Source organism: Phascolarctos cinereus, unplaced genomic scaffold (assembly GCF_003287225.1).
Source record: "Phascolarctos cinereus isolate Bilbo 61053 unplaced genomic scaffold, phaCin_HiC Scaffold_4;HRSCAF=312, whole genome shotgun sequence".
NCBI classification, from domain to species: domain Eukaryota; kingdom Metazoa; phylum Chordata; class Mammalia; order Diprotodontia; family Phascolarctidae; genus Phascolarctos; species Phascolarctos cinereus.
In genome coordinates this window covers 599,912,867-599,928,925 of record NW_027555847.1, presented here as the reverse complement: position 1 = coordinate 599,928,925, position 16,059 = coordinate 599,912,867, and the positions used below count along the sequence as shown (strand labels likewise).

General features: G+C 36.4%; 1 protein-coding gene across 2 annotated transcripts in view; it reads right to left on the bottom strand.

The window, feature by feature from the left end:
- Nucleotides 1–16,059, bottom strand: part of ZFPM2 (zinc finger protein, FOG family member 2) — a 567,025-nt gene that overhangs the window by 174,001 nt on the left and 376,965 nt on the right. For both annotated transcript variants that reach the window (XM_020970081.2, XM_020970077.2), the window contains one exon: nt 5,959–6,070. In XM_020970081.2, the coding sequence (XP_020825740.1) occupies nt 5,959–6,070 (112 nt within the window). The remainder of the gene's footprint in view (nt 1–5,958; nt 6,071–16,059) is intronic.

The window sequence follows — 16,059 nt, the reverse complement described above, 5'->3', positions numbered from 1 at the left end:
TATTTTACAGGTGTGCCTCATTTCACGTACAAGATTTTCTTAGGGAAAACACGCATAATTAAAATTGTCATCATTTAAATCATATTTTAAATCTCATTTGAAATGAGCTTACAATTTGAAGAATTCCCCAAAATACTTTAATTAACTGTTCTTCTTTAATTTATCTGTTTTCTGGATTTGGGCTTTTATATACTAGATGTTCTTAAATTGAGGTGAACCTGCATAGCCAGTGACTGTGCTTACATGTATGTAAACTAGGTTTTTTAAAAAGGTCACCTTAAAGTTGGATCCTAAAATTCCAGCCAAGTAGCACAATAGATAGAGTACTGGGCCTGGAGGCAGGAAGAACTAAGTTCAAAGTTGACTCAAATAGGTACTAGCTGTGTGACCCTGGGTAAGTCATTTAACATCTGTTTGCCTCAGTTTCCACGATTCTAAAATGGGGATAATAACAGCACATACCGTGCAAGGTTGTTGTAAGGAATAATTGAGATAATATTTGTAACATGCTTGTTAGCACAGTGCCTGGCTCATAGTAGGCATTATATGAATGCTTATTTTCTTTCTCTTCTCCCCATTTTTGACCAAATTTTCGACATCCCAGCTCTAATTTCTGGATTTTTTATATCTTTTACTTCAACTAATACAAATGTAAAAAGGAAAATTCGAGGAATGGGAAGCCTAGTCTTAGATAGAGTAAACTATGAAGACTTCAGAAAAATAATACTATAGGTAAGCCAATAATGCAAAAGAAAATATTTTTTAAAAACTTCAGAACTTTGATCAATGCATTAAATAATGATGACTTCAGAGGACAGTGGTGAAACATTAGCAAAGGGGTGTTATTAAGTTCTTAAGATGCAATGGCAAGTCAGATAGTGATGCCCAAGGATCTGGAGGACAACATGGCAGGGCAAAAGTTAAATCTTAGTGAACTTTGAGGACCAATGTCAGGCAAGATGTTTCCCAGCCAATGACTTCTGGGAATGGCACAGTGGGCCAGTGGATGAACGGAATGAGGCATCGAGTTTCCTTGGGCAAGATTATGAATGAGAAAGATCAGTATCCAAACAGGTAGGGACATCTAACACCTGGTAGGAATTCTGTAATGGGCGCTGGCTTTGATGATAAACAGGATTGCTTCCCTACTGGACTCTGGGATACTCCTTAGCATCTGGGTATTCTACACAAGATGCTCAGTTTGGGGAAAGGCAAGACAAAGGCAGTCTCATCATCAATATCGTGGTTCTTAACTACTGATGTTCCCTAATGTTCTTCATGAAAAATGGAGGCTAGAGCAGGTAAACTGGGGCTAAATACGAGAGAGTGACAGAGTTGGAACAGACCTGTAAGAATAAGATTAGGAAGGTTAAAAGCTCAGATTAGCTGAGTCTTTCAGTGGAAGCTAAGGACCACAAAACACCTGTGCTAGAGGCAAAAAGGAACTCCAAGAAAGCAGAGGCTGATGCAGAGATAGGGCATGGGACGTGAGAGATAATAGAGGCTTCTACTTTTTCTCAACCAAGGATAATATTTAATTTTCTAAGTATAAAACAAAAATAGTTAATAGAAAATTGAAACACAATGGTAGTCAGGAAATCTCAGGCTTGAGTCTTACCCCTCAAACAAAATACCTGCGCAAACATGAGCCATTCACTTAACTTCCAAGTGCTCCAGGCTTCTCTCTATACATGTAAGTTACAGAGGAGTTGCTAATCCTTCACTGGAGAGTTTGCATTATAAGATTTCCCTATGCTGGTGAAATGACAGGTCTGGATTAAAACACACAAAATAAGAAAGGGATGGCAAGAGGGCCTCTATATGCCCTCAGTGAGTTCAAGTCACCCAACCTGAATGACCTACCTCACCTCCTCTATCACAAAAGGAAAATAAAATACTCCCTTTTCTTTGTAAAGCATAGAAACATCACAGGCAACATCAGGGAAACCCTTAGGGAGGATGTGGGTTCCACATTCTGTAGTTTATGATAATATAAGAAGTTCATGCTCTTTCTAAGTATTTTCCGGCATGGAGCCCAGGAATCATTTCCTACCAGCTAAAATTGATTTTGGGGCTCAAGGATAATTTAGAAATTGGAGGTTGAGATATAGTGAAAGTTATTTGGCCAAGTCTACCCATGGAAAACCAGGCAAAGGGATATTAAACACATCTTAGGAATCAACTGAGCAAACATGCACAGAGGAAGCTAAAGCTTCAATCCTGTGATTTTCAAAACAGAAAGACTATGAGTGAACTCGTTATTGTTAGTATTAGTTTTTGAAAATGTGGAAAAGGAGGTGCGTAGTTTGCATGGCTACATGGGGTCACCCCACACATAGCCTCGTATAAAATGTGAAACAACCCTTGAGAAATCCATCTATAGAATAAGGTACATGTTTTCATGCTAAGGGTCGGGCTCACTTTTAGCAGCAGCGTGCCTGCCAATCTCTAATGCTCAGAGGCAGCTGCGAATCTTAGGAGCAAGCATGCCACTCCTCTGTTCCTATAACACACTAAAGATTTAGAGATCCTACTGACTTTTCATCAGGTACTTGTTCAACCTTTTCTTTCTTTCTCTTTTGTTTTCTGGTGCAAGAAAGAAGGCAAATTATTTTTTCCCAGAATTATGTGGAGTCTTTTGAGAATAATTGCAACACAAATAACCAGACAGGTTTTTCACAGCTTGGGTAAGCTAATCACTTCCTGAAATGATAGCATATAGATTGGATACAGGTGAGAGGATGGAGGAGAAGAGGAAGCGAAAGTGCATTGAATTATAACATCATAGAAATCCTCACACCTTTTTGCTTTAATGTGAAGACAAGTAAAATAACACAAAATGAAGGAATGGAGTTAGAAACAATGAGCTGCTGCTGTCCAAGATGGAAATTAAAAGCCTGTGAAGTTATTTATTTATTTTTCTTGCCCTCATATTTAGTTTTGTTTTAAGAAGCCAGTATGTAACTCAAATGATTTGGTAGATGAGGACTGAGTGTCTATCCAGTGTTTCAAAAAGAAACACCACAAAATGGCAAGAGCTCAGGGTTTTTTCAACCAAGATGCTATTTTTTTTTTGTTTTTCATTACGCTCACAAATACGTTGTAAACCTGGATTAATTTGTATTACACAGGTCTGACAAACCCCTTCAGTTTCCTAACTAAAAAGCAAATACATGGAATGCCAGTAATGACTTCCACTAGCCAGCATAGTCATATTTACATCTACAGGCAAAATGTTATGGTGTAAAGGAACTAGGAACTCTGGTGTCTGTAAACCAGGCAATGTAACTTGCCTTACTCCAACTTCATGAAGACTGAAACATCATACGCTCATAGCTCTAAAGTTGGAAGGGTCATCAGAGGCCATCTAGTCCAAACATCTCATTTTATAGATGAGGAAATGAAAGCCTAAAAGAAACATGCCCAAGGTCACATGATAAGAAGTATCTAGAACCAAGGTGAGATTGTCATACCTCAAGGATTCTACTCCACAATTCCAGGTAAGAGATGACTTATAGCCCATATGGAATCAGCCAACACTGATCCACAGACTTTATCATCTTTAGGATTGCCCTTGATGGTTTTGAATCTTTCCCCTTTGTGCCTAATCTTAGCCTTCTGTGAGACCTAGGAAAACTACCCTTTCCCTCGGGATGCTTTCTTCTGACAAGTTGGTCATGATCTATTTCTAACTCTTTCTCCTCTTAGTCTGAGCACTAGGAAGCATCTTTCTGGAGGATGCAGTCTTTACCAACGGATCATTCTGACATTCCTAGGAGAATGTTTGGTCTCTTTTCTAGATGAGGACTTGCTCCTGTTGTATTGCAGGTATTGCAGGTTAGAAAATTAATGGGTAAGAGTTTGATAATTATACCAGGGAAAATAATATATCAGACCCTGGGGTCCCTACTGATTTTAAACATGCAAATTCCCTCTTTTCAGAGATTCCACTTTCAAAGACTTGTGGCAGTTTAAAGGCAATCCTCTTATAAGTGTACAAATTGTAATGATTATAGGAACAAGTTGTAATTGTTTCTAGTAAGTTTTTAAGACTCTTTGATGTTATGATTAGTACTTTGTATGCTAATATATTGATAGGGGTGCTTATTTGCCTGGATGCCTGAATGTGGAAGTGGTCACTAGGTTTTCTGAAAAAATAAATCTTTAATCTCAGTAGGTTTATTTGTTAAACATAAAACCAAAAGGAAATTAAATGCTGAGGTGCAGTAATACTAAAAAAGAACTAACATTGAGAAATTGATGGAAAGTCTCTAAAGCCAGATTTTGTAACTTCACTGTGAAAGTGATCAAAAAAACTAAACACACGTTAAGCTGTTCTTGTATGTCTCATGACAATGACATCATTATGTTATGCCTCTGCTGTCCTTAGGATATAGCAACATTCCATGACGCATTTTGATGGCACAATGAGCAAATGTAAGGCAGCGCAATACAAACCAATGGCTTTTCTTTTCTACACTGGTCTTGTGCCCATAAGTATAAGCACGTTTAAGAATTCTGAACCCTTCTAATGCTTCAAAAGATCAAGGATGTCTTTAGTTTAAGTATCCCCTTAACCAATGAAAATTTGCAACCCCTCTAAGTTTTTGTAGATGGTTTTGTGAGCTTCTGTGTCCAAAGAATTTCACCAATTTGTGGCTAACTCTGTGGTGATAAATTTGGTCTAATAATATAAACAAAACTGTCCAGTATAGTGGATATCATTTTGACTTGGAGTCATGGAGGCCAAGGTTCAAATTCTACCTTTTGATACTAACAGAGAAGTCATGGACAAGCCATTTAACCTTTATAAAACTTAGTTCCCTCATTGGTAAAATGGTGATAAGAGTAGCTATACTACTAGCTAGTTTGTGTCTGTAGTGGGAATGTGAGGTCCCTTTGTGTGATCATACTGACGGAATCTAAGTATTGAAGTTAACATGATAATGGTAAGAAAATGTGTACCTACTAGGCTCAAATGAGATAGCAACTATAAAATGCTTTGCAAACTTTCAAATGCTATATTTTTGTGGTTGTTGAATCATTTTAGTCGTGTCTGACTCTTCCTGACTCCATTTGGGGTTTTCTTGGCAATGATACTGGAGTGGTTTGTTATTTCCTTGTCCAATTCATTTTACAGATGAGGAAACTGAGGCAAACAGTGATTTGTCCAGGCTCACAACTGTGTCTGAGGCCAAATTTGAACTCAGGAAGGGGAGTCTTCCTGATTCCAAGCGCGGTGCTCTATCCATTACACCACCTAGCTGCCCCTTAACATGCTGCATAAATACCATTTAATAACAACAACTTGTATTTCTGGTGCTTTATGATCACAAAACACTTCCCAATCCATTATCTCATTTGATTTTCATGACAACTCTGTGGAAGTCTTATTAGCCAGTTTTTACAGATGAGGAAACTGAGGTCTGGAATGGTCATTATCTCAAATAACTAGTAAATCTAGTCAATCCTTTCCAATAAACAATTTAGAGCAATCTGCAAGGTAATATGACATGAAACTACGCAACTTTATATGGACAGTTATATTTCAAGGAAAACTCATTTATTTAAAGTTTATGCCCCAAAGTAGGAATCTGAAACCTCATTAACTGATGAAACTGACAGTATGCAATTACTGAAGTGAAGGTTGAAACTGATAAAATAATGTGTACCCAGCAGGAAACTCGTATGCTGTGTCAAATAAATGGGTGACACAGCATATAAATAATTTTACAATATTTTATACTGCATATTTTACATGTTAAAAACACCAGTATTTTTTCACTTGGATAAAAAGAAAATAGGGATGTCAAAACATGCATGTGCAGAAGAGAGGCCTATACCCTTTGCCTTGTTTTTCCAGGCCAGTCCATTTGTTGCTGCTATCCATTTTGCAATAGGCAGGTTTCAATACTCCCATTAATGCCTTCCAAAGAAAGAAAATCATCTTATGTTTACCTTTGCTGTACACAATGCAGTTGTTTTTGTTGTCTTCCACTCCTTGCCAAGTCACATCCAGAAGCCACTTGGGGCCAGCAGTCAGTACCATGGGGACAGGAGCCTTTGTCTTCTGCAGAAAGAATGATAACAAACAGATGCCATTTGCTTTCGTTGATTAAGAACTTGAATAATAATAGTAATAATGATTTTATATTTGCAAACAACTAAATCTCCAAACCCATAATCCAAGGACTTATTCCCCTGCCTCGCAGTATTTTTTCTTTTTTTAAGATGACAGAAGCTATAAGGCTTTACAGCTTTCAGTGATCTGAATGGTGGAATTATTATCAAGGATTTTTTTTTTTCTGAATGATATGGGATCAGATCTCCAAGATTAGGCAGATCTCTCGTGGCTCAGAATTATAAAGAGAATGCAGATGACTTTCACTGCAAAGAGCAGAGTGTTTAGAAGTGAACTTTAGACACATTGTACTTTCATATCAACAGGATCTCACTATTTCCTGAAACAGACAGGAAAGAATTTAAAGAATCAGTATCCATTTCAAAGCTCTATCCTGAGGAACATTTATATTCGAGTAGGAAATTATTCTGAATGGATAATGTAGTTTCCCTCCCCTCCCCCTCTCTTTTGCTATGTGTTGCTGTACTATTTGACTGTAGCGGGAATAATAATAATGTTAATGATTCACTATATGTTGTCTCCAGAAAGGTTGTGAAAGAAATGTGAATGATTTCAAATGCTGAGAGAGAAATTAAACCATCACGTTCCTGACTTTCTTGCAGAGTCACACAGGTTGTGAGATACACATTGATAGTTTTTACAGAAATATTACCAAGTGTACATTTTGGATTCACTAATCCAGGGGCTCATTTTGTGGGGGCTTTTTAAGCACTGAAATTAATTAAGCACAGAAAACCAACTTGTGAGGAATTTAGCAAGCCTTAGCAAGCTAGCCTTTTTATTCTTGCCACAAGCTTGAGTGAAATGCCATTTAGTCTTTTATCATTCACCAGCCCATGTTCCGTATATCAAACATCATGAAGGCACAACACAGAGCACAATAAAAGGGTCTCAAGGTAATTTTGAACTGAATTTTCACCTTGATATAATCCTGTCAAAGGGACTCTAGTCCATTTGGGGACTTTGCCACATGTTCTATGCTATCACAGATTTCCCCAGTTGGCACCAATAGTTGTTCACTTGAGGCTTTCCATGTGATCAACTGATTTCAAATCTTGGACGAATCTGTAAAACCTATTTGACACTCATCTGGACAGCTCTAGTGCATTGGATAGCAAACTCATATTTGTAACATTGTAAGTGGATGTAAAATTAATGCGATCTATAAATCCTGGCCCAATATTATCAGACATACTAAGATGACAATATAACATAACATTTGATAAAGAAATTACAATATTAGATAAATAATAAAATTAACAAAGGTCACATACTGCATTGAGAATTTTGATGATCCAAAGAAAAGGCAGTTAGCTAATAAGGATAAATTATGGAAAAATTATTTTATCTAATTTTATAAGAAGACCAATAATGTATTATGAAGAAAGTATTTTGTCAGCCAAATTTATTATATAGAATTAGGAAACACACATTAGAAACAAGCCAAAGTTATCTTATTTCAATGTGGGAAAGAGGTGATGATTCGGTATTAATGCCTAAAAAGTTTCATCTTCAGCACTAGGGCCTAATTTTCTGTCTTTGGGCTGAACTAGCCAGGCCTATAAAAAATGCAGGTGCAGCATAGGCTCCTAACAAAATTCAGAAATTCGTGTAAAAATGGTGTTTCATTTGTGCAAGCTGGTACTAAGGTTATCTACAGAGTTGTCCATTTCTTGGTGCTGACTTTGTATGTGTGTGTAAATATAAGCCCTTATAAATGTCAAACTGATGTTCCATAGGAGCATCTCTTCCGCCCAGGGATGAAAATTAGTCTTTGAAGGACTCTATATTCTGTCTAGGATATGTTCTATTTGACAGTTGGTGCTTTTGGTGATGTAATAATATGCCACGCACATCAATAATTTATCTAGTTGACATTATTACCTATCCTCTTGTTTTTAAATAATCTCTTAATCCCACTTGCTACTATTTTCCTACTCCAAGGATGGGGGTAGGGAAAGGGAGAATTAATGACTTGAAAAGTAGTGAACACATCTATATATCTATATCTCTCTCTCTATATGTGTGTGTGTATATATATATTATGTATATATATATGTATATATATATACATATATATACATGTGTGTACACATAATATATATGTATATGTTCAGATTTTTTAGTTAGAAGGTAACTTAGAAGTTGTCTTGTCTTACATCTTAGTTTTAGAGATAATGAACTGAGGCCTAGAGAGGTGAAGGTGCCCAAGATCACAAAGGTTGTAAATGGCAGACTTGGGTTTTGAATCCATGTCTTCTAAATTCCAGATAGAGGGATCTTTTAACTGCCCTGCACTACTGCTGCCCCAAATGTTTACTGCCATGTAAATCACAGTATAATAAAACCAGTCATTATAATTTTGAAGGCCAGACTCCTTAATTGATACATTTGGTCAAAGATATATGAATCTTATAGCCACCTCTAGTACAGCTTAATCAAGCTAAATCATAATAATTGATTTGCTTTTCCAATGATTGATTTTGTGGAGTCTTTATTAATGTTTCAGACAATTCTGTTGAAATAAGTCTTGTAGTAACTCAGTATACCTGGGTCAGATGTTGTTAGTTAAACCACAGAATTTGGGGCAACAATATTTTTTCAGCCAAAGGCTGAAAGGCAAATGTAAAAATCAATAAGGAACTGAAGAATGCTAGAATCAGGCTGAGGGGGGAATGACAGCTAACAGGAGAAATGTCAGGGAAAGCTATGCTGTTTGAGAGGCAGTATAAATCAGATTATTGATAGGGAAATCAACTTCTGCAGACTTCTACTTGACCACACTCTTATAAGAAGGTCAGGTATACAGGATAAGAGAGTTAGTTGAGACTAACTGAAGTCTAAACAACACGACCCCCAAACCCATCATAAAAAATAAATTTTAAAAATAGGGCTCAATTAAAATGACAAGTCATCATACTTTTATTTCCTAAGCTATAGACTGTAAGTTCCACAAGGTTAAGTAACTTGTAAAGAGAAACACAGCTAGTAAATATCAGAGGCTGGATTTGAACTCAGGGCTTCTGAACTCCAGGCCTACTACTGCATCCACCGTACCACCTAGGAGCCTCAGTACTTGTATAAATATACACCACATGTGCATGAAGTGAATGAATAGAAATATAAACAAAGCAGATAAGTACAAAATAGTTTATGAGAGATGGAGCTAGAGGTTTGGGTATTAGGAAAGGATTTATGCAGAAAATGATGCTTGAATTGTATCTTAGAGGAAGAGACTGACTCTACTAGGTTGAAATCTGGAAGTAGTGTTTTCCAAGCTTATGGGATGGCCAATGCAAAAGCATAGAGTTGGGATATGATATTACATGTGTGAAGAGCTGAAAGCAAGCCACTTTGGCTGAACCTCAGCATGAAAAAAGATGACTAAAGTTCAATGGGGATGGATATTCTCATAGCCTGTGGCCGGGTTGTATAGAGGTTTATAGCTAAAGAGAGATTATGAAAATAGCAGCTAATTTTACCCATGTGTAAGGGCAAAAAAAAAAGAGATGATAGAACCTTATAGTATCTTAGAGTTTTATGGACATTATAGTTCAGAGAACTGCCTCTTATCCACATCAAAAGCAGTAAGATAACTACATTTGGATGCTTACATCATAGTCCTTGATAGGGGAAGTGGTAATGGCACTGGAGAAAACAAAGATAGAAGAGCAGGTGGAAACAGGGTCAATTAGGAATTAATTATCAAGGCATCTGAAGGAGACCAAGATTCTAGAAGTGTGGGAAAAAATCTTAGACTTTATTAAGGATTACAGCTGTCACAAGACATGATGTGTACCCCTTCCTTGGAGGTCTTCAAGCAGAGCCTGGGCAATCTTTTGTCAGGTATTTGTTGGGTATGTTATGGTGGTTATTCCTTTTGTGTATGGGTTGGGTTAGATGACCACTGAGGTCCCTTCCAACTCAAAATCTGTGAAGAGAAAGAATATCAGTGACTGACCCATATACTTACTTTTCCATGAATATTATTATTAAAATAATGATGCACACAAGTGTTGAGGTTTGTAGCAGGGAACAGTTAGACATTCACGAGTGATATATTACAAACACCACATCCTTACTACCACACAACTGATGGAATAATATAGAGAGTACAAGATCCTGCTGTAATTTTTATTTATTTACCATTAAAAAAAGGCATTTGATTCAGAGAAATAGAATTGTGCCTTAAAAGACTCTCCTCCAAAAATCTGTTTCACAGGTATATGTTAAGATTCTTTGAAATATGTAACCAATATGCTGTTGTTTGATGACTATCTCATCCTGAAGTTAAGCATATTAAGCAAAGCATAAAACAAAGAAATATATGCTCACCAAAGATGATTGCTGATGTAATGGAGGAGACCTAAAATAGAATCTAAGTTAAGTAGGGAATGCTCACAGAATTAGGAGTCCCCGAGAAACTGCTATTTCTGATAACATTACATTGAAGACATTAAGCCCTAGAACAATTTAAAGGGTACCCAAGTCAGGGATTATATTATAACTGACCTGAGAAACTAGCAGCTGTCTCAGAGGGAGAGAGGTTGGAAGGCTGCGCAGCAGAGGGAGAGGGTAGAACGGAAGATTATAAGAGGATGAAAGTAGATGGCGTTGTATTGGAGACAAGCATGATGGTCATCTGTTTTGGGGAAGGTGGGATTCAATCCATCTTTTCAGCCTGTGATCAAATGACCACACGTCCCTTGAGGTTAGACTACAACACCCTTGGTGCCAGGGTAAAGCCCTTCAAGGAGACTCAGGTACTACTTTGGAGATCACTGATTTAGACAAAATACAGTTGTGCAGTTGAACGGATGACCCACAACATTTACTCATCAGTTTCATTCACCCCACTCTCTGATCAAATTATATTGTTTTGATCCCTACAATATCTCTGGCATATTCTCCTCTCTACTCACATGGCCTGACCCTAGCTCAAACCCTCATTCCCATTACCCAGGACAACTGTAATATTTGGTCTTGTTATTTCAAGCCTCTTCCCACACTAATCCATCCTTTAGATTTTCTTATAGCACCCTTGTCTGACCATGTCACTTACCCTACTCAGTAAACACCAGTGACTCCTTGTTATCAATAGGATCAGATACAAACTTCTCTGTTTTGGCATATAATTTCTTTACAGCCTGTCCCATTCGAATCTTCCCAGTATCTTTCTACATTCCTCCCCCCCACGTACACTGTGATCCAGCTAAACTGGTCTATTAATTGATCTGGCTATGTGATGCCCCATATCCCATATCTGTGCCTTTGCATGGCTATAGCTTAAGCCTGAAATGTACTCCCTATATAACTCTACTTTTTAGAATCTCTGTCTTCCTTCAAGACTCAAGTGCCAACTTCTGCATGAAGCCTTTGCTGATTTCACCTTCTAATAGTACCCTGCATCCCAAAGCTATTTTATATTCATATTTTATAGAATCTGCATACACTTATATATGTGCATAGTGGTGCATATTCATAAGTGAATTTTTAGAAGTAAGAGAGTTGCACAGGATGAACAGGAATTGAGTTGTGATCAATATTCATCACTGGAGGGAGTATCTTCATTGATGAGATGATAAGATATAATACAACAGTTTTTAACCTTGGGTTCATGAACTTTTTTTTAACATTCTGATAATTTAATTTTAATATGAATGGTTCATGTTATAATCCTATGTATTTTATCTTATTCATTTAAAAAATAGTGTCTGAGAAGGGGTCCATAGGACTTCACCAGACTACCAAGAGGGGTCCATATAATTTAAAAAAAAGTTTAAGGAACCCATCTCCGGAGCATTTAAAAAATTGGCAGTGGGCAATGAATTGGAGAAATCATGTCTGCCCTAAGTTCGCCTCTGCAATTTACATCTCTACAAGCCCACCAATAATTTTTTCATATGATATAGTTTTTTTATGACTCTTTCTGTTTTACATCCTGACTGTCCTTTCTGCATGTTCTCTACTTTGTCCTAAAAAAAAAAGTCCATTAAAACATGATGTCCAGAGCTGAACACAATACAGGGTACATGATTTGCCCACTATGAGGACAACAGGACTGTTACTTCTTTACTAATATAATTCTTTCAGTATATACTGAGAGTGCATTAACTTCATGAGTATCCAAACCATAGTTCTGACAGCTAGTAAGCAAGTGAGCAAACTCTTCATTCCTTTTTCCAATTCTGTGAGCCACCTTGTTCTTGGTTATGACATCTCCTTAATCTACATTTTTATATGTACAAATGCTAGCTTCACAGTTAGACTAACTGCTTGCCTTCCTCAGGTAGGCAGAGGTTTGTTTTTTTTTAATTTTTAATTTTCAGCACACACCGCTGCTGCCAATATGATCATTTTAGAATTTAAGGTATAATTTCTGAGAAGACAGTAATCGACACTACAAAGTAGAAGTGCTGATTTAACATCATTTTAAAAGAGCTTCTGTGGTGGAATCCCTGCATAACCCAAACATATTCTGACAGAACTGATAGTTTGCTATAGTCAAAGTAACATGTAGGTATAAAGAAAAAACTTCAACAATCACAAATGAACGTATTTTTCTGTAAGAATTAAAATATGGATTTTTCAAGGAAGCTTGTATTCTAGATATTCCCAAGGTAGGAGAAGAGAAGAGAGAAGAGAAGAGAAGAGAAGAGAAGAGAAGAGAAGAGAAGAGAAGAGAGAAGAAAGAGAAGAGAAGAGAAGAGAAGAGAAGAGAAGAGAAGAGAAGAGAAGAGAAGAGAAGAGAAAAGAAGAGAAAATTCTTTTTAGTAACTTATATCAATTTAAAGCATACAATCCAAGCCCAGAATTTTGACTAAGCTGAAGTATTAAAAAAAAAAAATCCTGAAATGTTGTGGACTATTGAGCCTGCACCAGATGAATAGAAACTTGAAAAATCTATACCTTGAGTTACTGTTTGAACCTGAAGTCTCACATTTCGACAGCCAATGACTAGACAAATTTGACAAGGACAAAATGGGTCAAAAGTCTTATTTCTAAGGAACAATTAGACTCATCTAATGTTGATAAAACAGGTCAAACTAACATCCACTTTTCACTAACCTTTCAAGTTAACTGTACCAACAAAGGAGGTAGCGCTCAATGAATGTTTATTCTAAAGCCAAGAGGTTAATGGAGATAAAAATAGGAAGCACAAAGGTAAGACAATAGAGAAGCATTCTAAACTACACAATTGATGACATAATGTTATTTCAGGGATTCCTAATTCTCTTCTGAATTGTTTGTCAGTGATTTCTAATTTGAAGAGTAAAAACTGCTATAAATCTCAGGAGAGCCTGAACCAGGACAACCTGATACTACCTGCATTCTTATAGAACATCAGTGTCAGGAAAAGGAAAAAAAAAAGTTGGTCTCTATTGACTTTGCTTTGGGAAATTATATAAAAAACTGATTACAGAGCTTCAGTTCAGTGCCCAGAGATTTAGTGCAACTGATGAAAATGTTCTGGCTGTGTGATTCCATAACTGAGAAATACCGTGAGGGCAAAACCCAGTTTTGCCCAGTGAAACACCATTATGTTACCAATTCATAGTCACTTTCCTTAGATACACATATAAATATATGTAGAGATGTCACAGGTTTGCTGTAGATGTCAGGTTTTTATAATCAGGACCAGAAAAAAAATTCCCTGGACCTCAGAGGAAGGCCTGATGCCCTCAATTCTAAATTATTCTCTAAACCTAAAGGAAAATGGTCTTGTATGAGAATTGATCATGTGCCTCTGGAGGAAAAAAAATCTGCATTGTAGAAATTTCAGTTAATGTATCCATGCAGCTCTCCACACTGAAATTTAATTCAAATTCAATTTGACAGGGTGCTGTATCACTCACACTCTGACTCCATGCAGTCTCTGGTGCCACAAAATACTAATTTAAACATTCTCTGAACCAGACTGCTATACTGTAGAGCAGTCACATAAATGCCTGGACTACCTAGGATAGAAAGAAACTTTTATGATGGAAGAAAGCCCCCATACATGGTGGCCACATTATTTAATCATTTTTGACCAAAGCAAAGACTTACGTATAAAGAGAGGAAATACTTAGTGGATTAAACTGAACTGCAAAACTCATCGCTTGAAAATTTTCAAATAGAAAGCACAATGTTTGGGTCAATTTAAAGAAATTACATGGGAAAGCATATAGAATAGTAAGTTGTGCAACTGGGGAAAAGTGTGAATGGCTTACATATTAGAGGCTGGTTAATTCTTTCATAAAAAGAATCTGACTTTTTTGTACCTCCATATAGTGATCACAGAGCTCTATGCAGACTAGCAAGGTCAGCTCCATTACTTTTCTAATTATGAAACAATAGATTTGATGTTGTAAGTTTGATATCTAAGCTCTTCTATAACCAATGAAAACAGTGTTTTTCAGATGTGTGTGTATGTATGTATGTATATACACACTATATATATAAATATATATATATAGTGTGTATATATGCATATATGTATATATTTATGTATACGTGTTATCACTGAAAATACCATTAAGTACATTCTGTAATTTTATTGAGATATCTAATAGGACATGCCACCCATCTAAAGAGTTCCTTCAATGAGATTTTGAGACTCAATTTTTTCCTAGACTATCAACATAACTATGTGTAAGTATAAGTGGATTTACCTCCTTGAAAGACATTAAAGTTTCAAAAACTTCCAAAAGTACATACAGAAAAGACATTTTGTGTGTCATTAAAGTAGAAGCCCAGGAAAGGGTTGTGGAATGTAGAGAGAGTACCCATGAAAAATGAAGATAATGCTGGGTTGGTGCTTTTATGATGGTTCCACTTAGTCTGCACACTTCTAAAAATCAAACAGAATCCTATGGTGTTTAAAAAACACAATATGAAATAATTTTCATACAATGGAAATAATATGACAAAAATTAAATTAGAGGCAAAAGATTATGACAAGAAATACCATGAGGCTCTGATGATAACAATATTTAACTTTTAGTACAGTCCTAGATGGAACCCCAAAGGATGCTCCAGCGAAGATGTCCTACTTGACTTCTGCTAGTCTCCACCATAATGTTTGTACATTCATGGCAAAATATTTGGGTTATGAAATTTAGAACAGGTGGATTATTGAAGCAAGTTGATTAAACCTGAATTCTGGAATTCTTCACTGATAAGTACTGTAATCATACTCTTTAAGTTGAAGCTAATTATATGACAGTGACTGATCATTTTAAATATTCTTTAACCCTGAGGTGTCTTTGTTTTAGGTTTTCAAAACTTATGAAAGAATATCGTAAGCCATTATTTAACTAAGTAATTTCAGCCTGAGAAATAATGATCTTATAAAACAAGGCAACATGAATAGTTCTTCAATGTATAAAATTCATTTTAAAAGATATTTGCCACTAAATAGAAACAATCATTTTATGTTCTTTAGAAACATAACAAAACTGTTATTCGAAGTGACACATAGTAATGAAATATGTTTTTATATTTACAGATGCAAAACACAATTAAAGAACTGAGATACTGAGGTATTTGGTATTCCCAGAACAATATGCACTACTAGCGTTTCTAAGAGACATGCTCAGTTGCACTGTCTCATAGACTCTGTTTATGTTTGGCTCCAGGTGAGAACCACTTTCTTCCAAGCAAAAAGTTATGAATTTCATTAGGTCCAGTATTATCCATATAGCTCTGGCAGTAACATGTTGGTTGGAGAGTACTATGCTCTTAGGAAAGCTGTCTCAAGAGACAGTTAGGTGGTGTGGTGGATAGAATGCTAGACTCAGAGTCAGGAACTCCTGAGTTTAAATCTTTTCTCAGATGCTTGCTAGCTGTGTAATCCCAGGCAAGTCACTTAATCGGGATTTTGGCTGTGTCGAAGTATTGAATAAAACCCCCCAAAATAAAACAAAACTAAAATG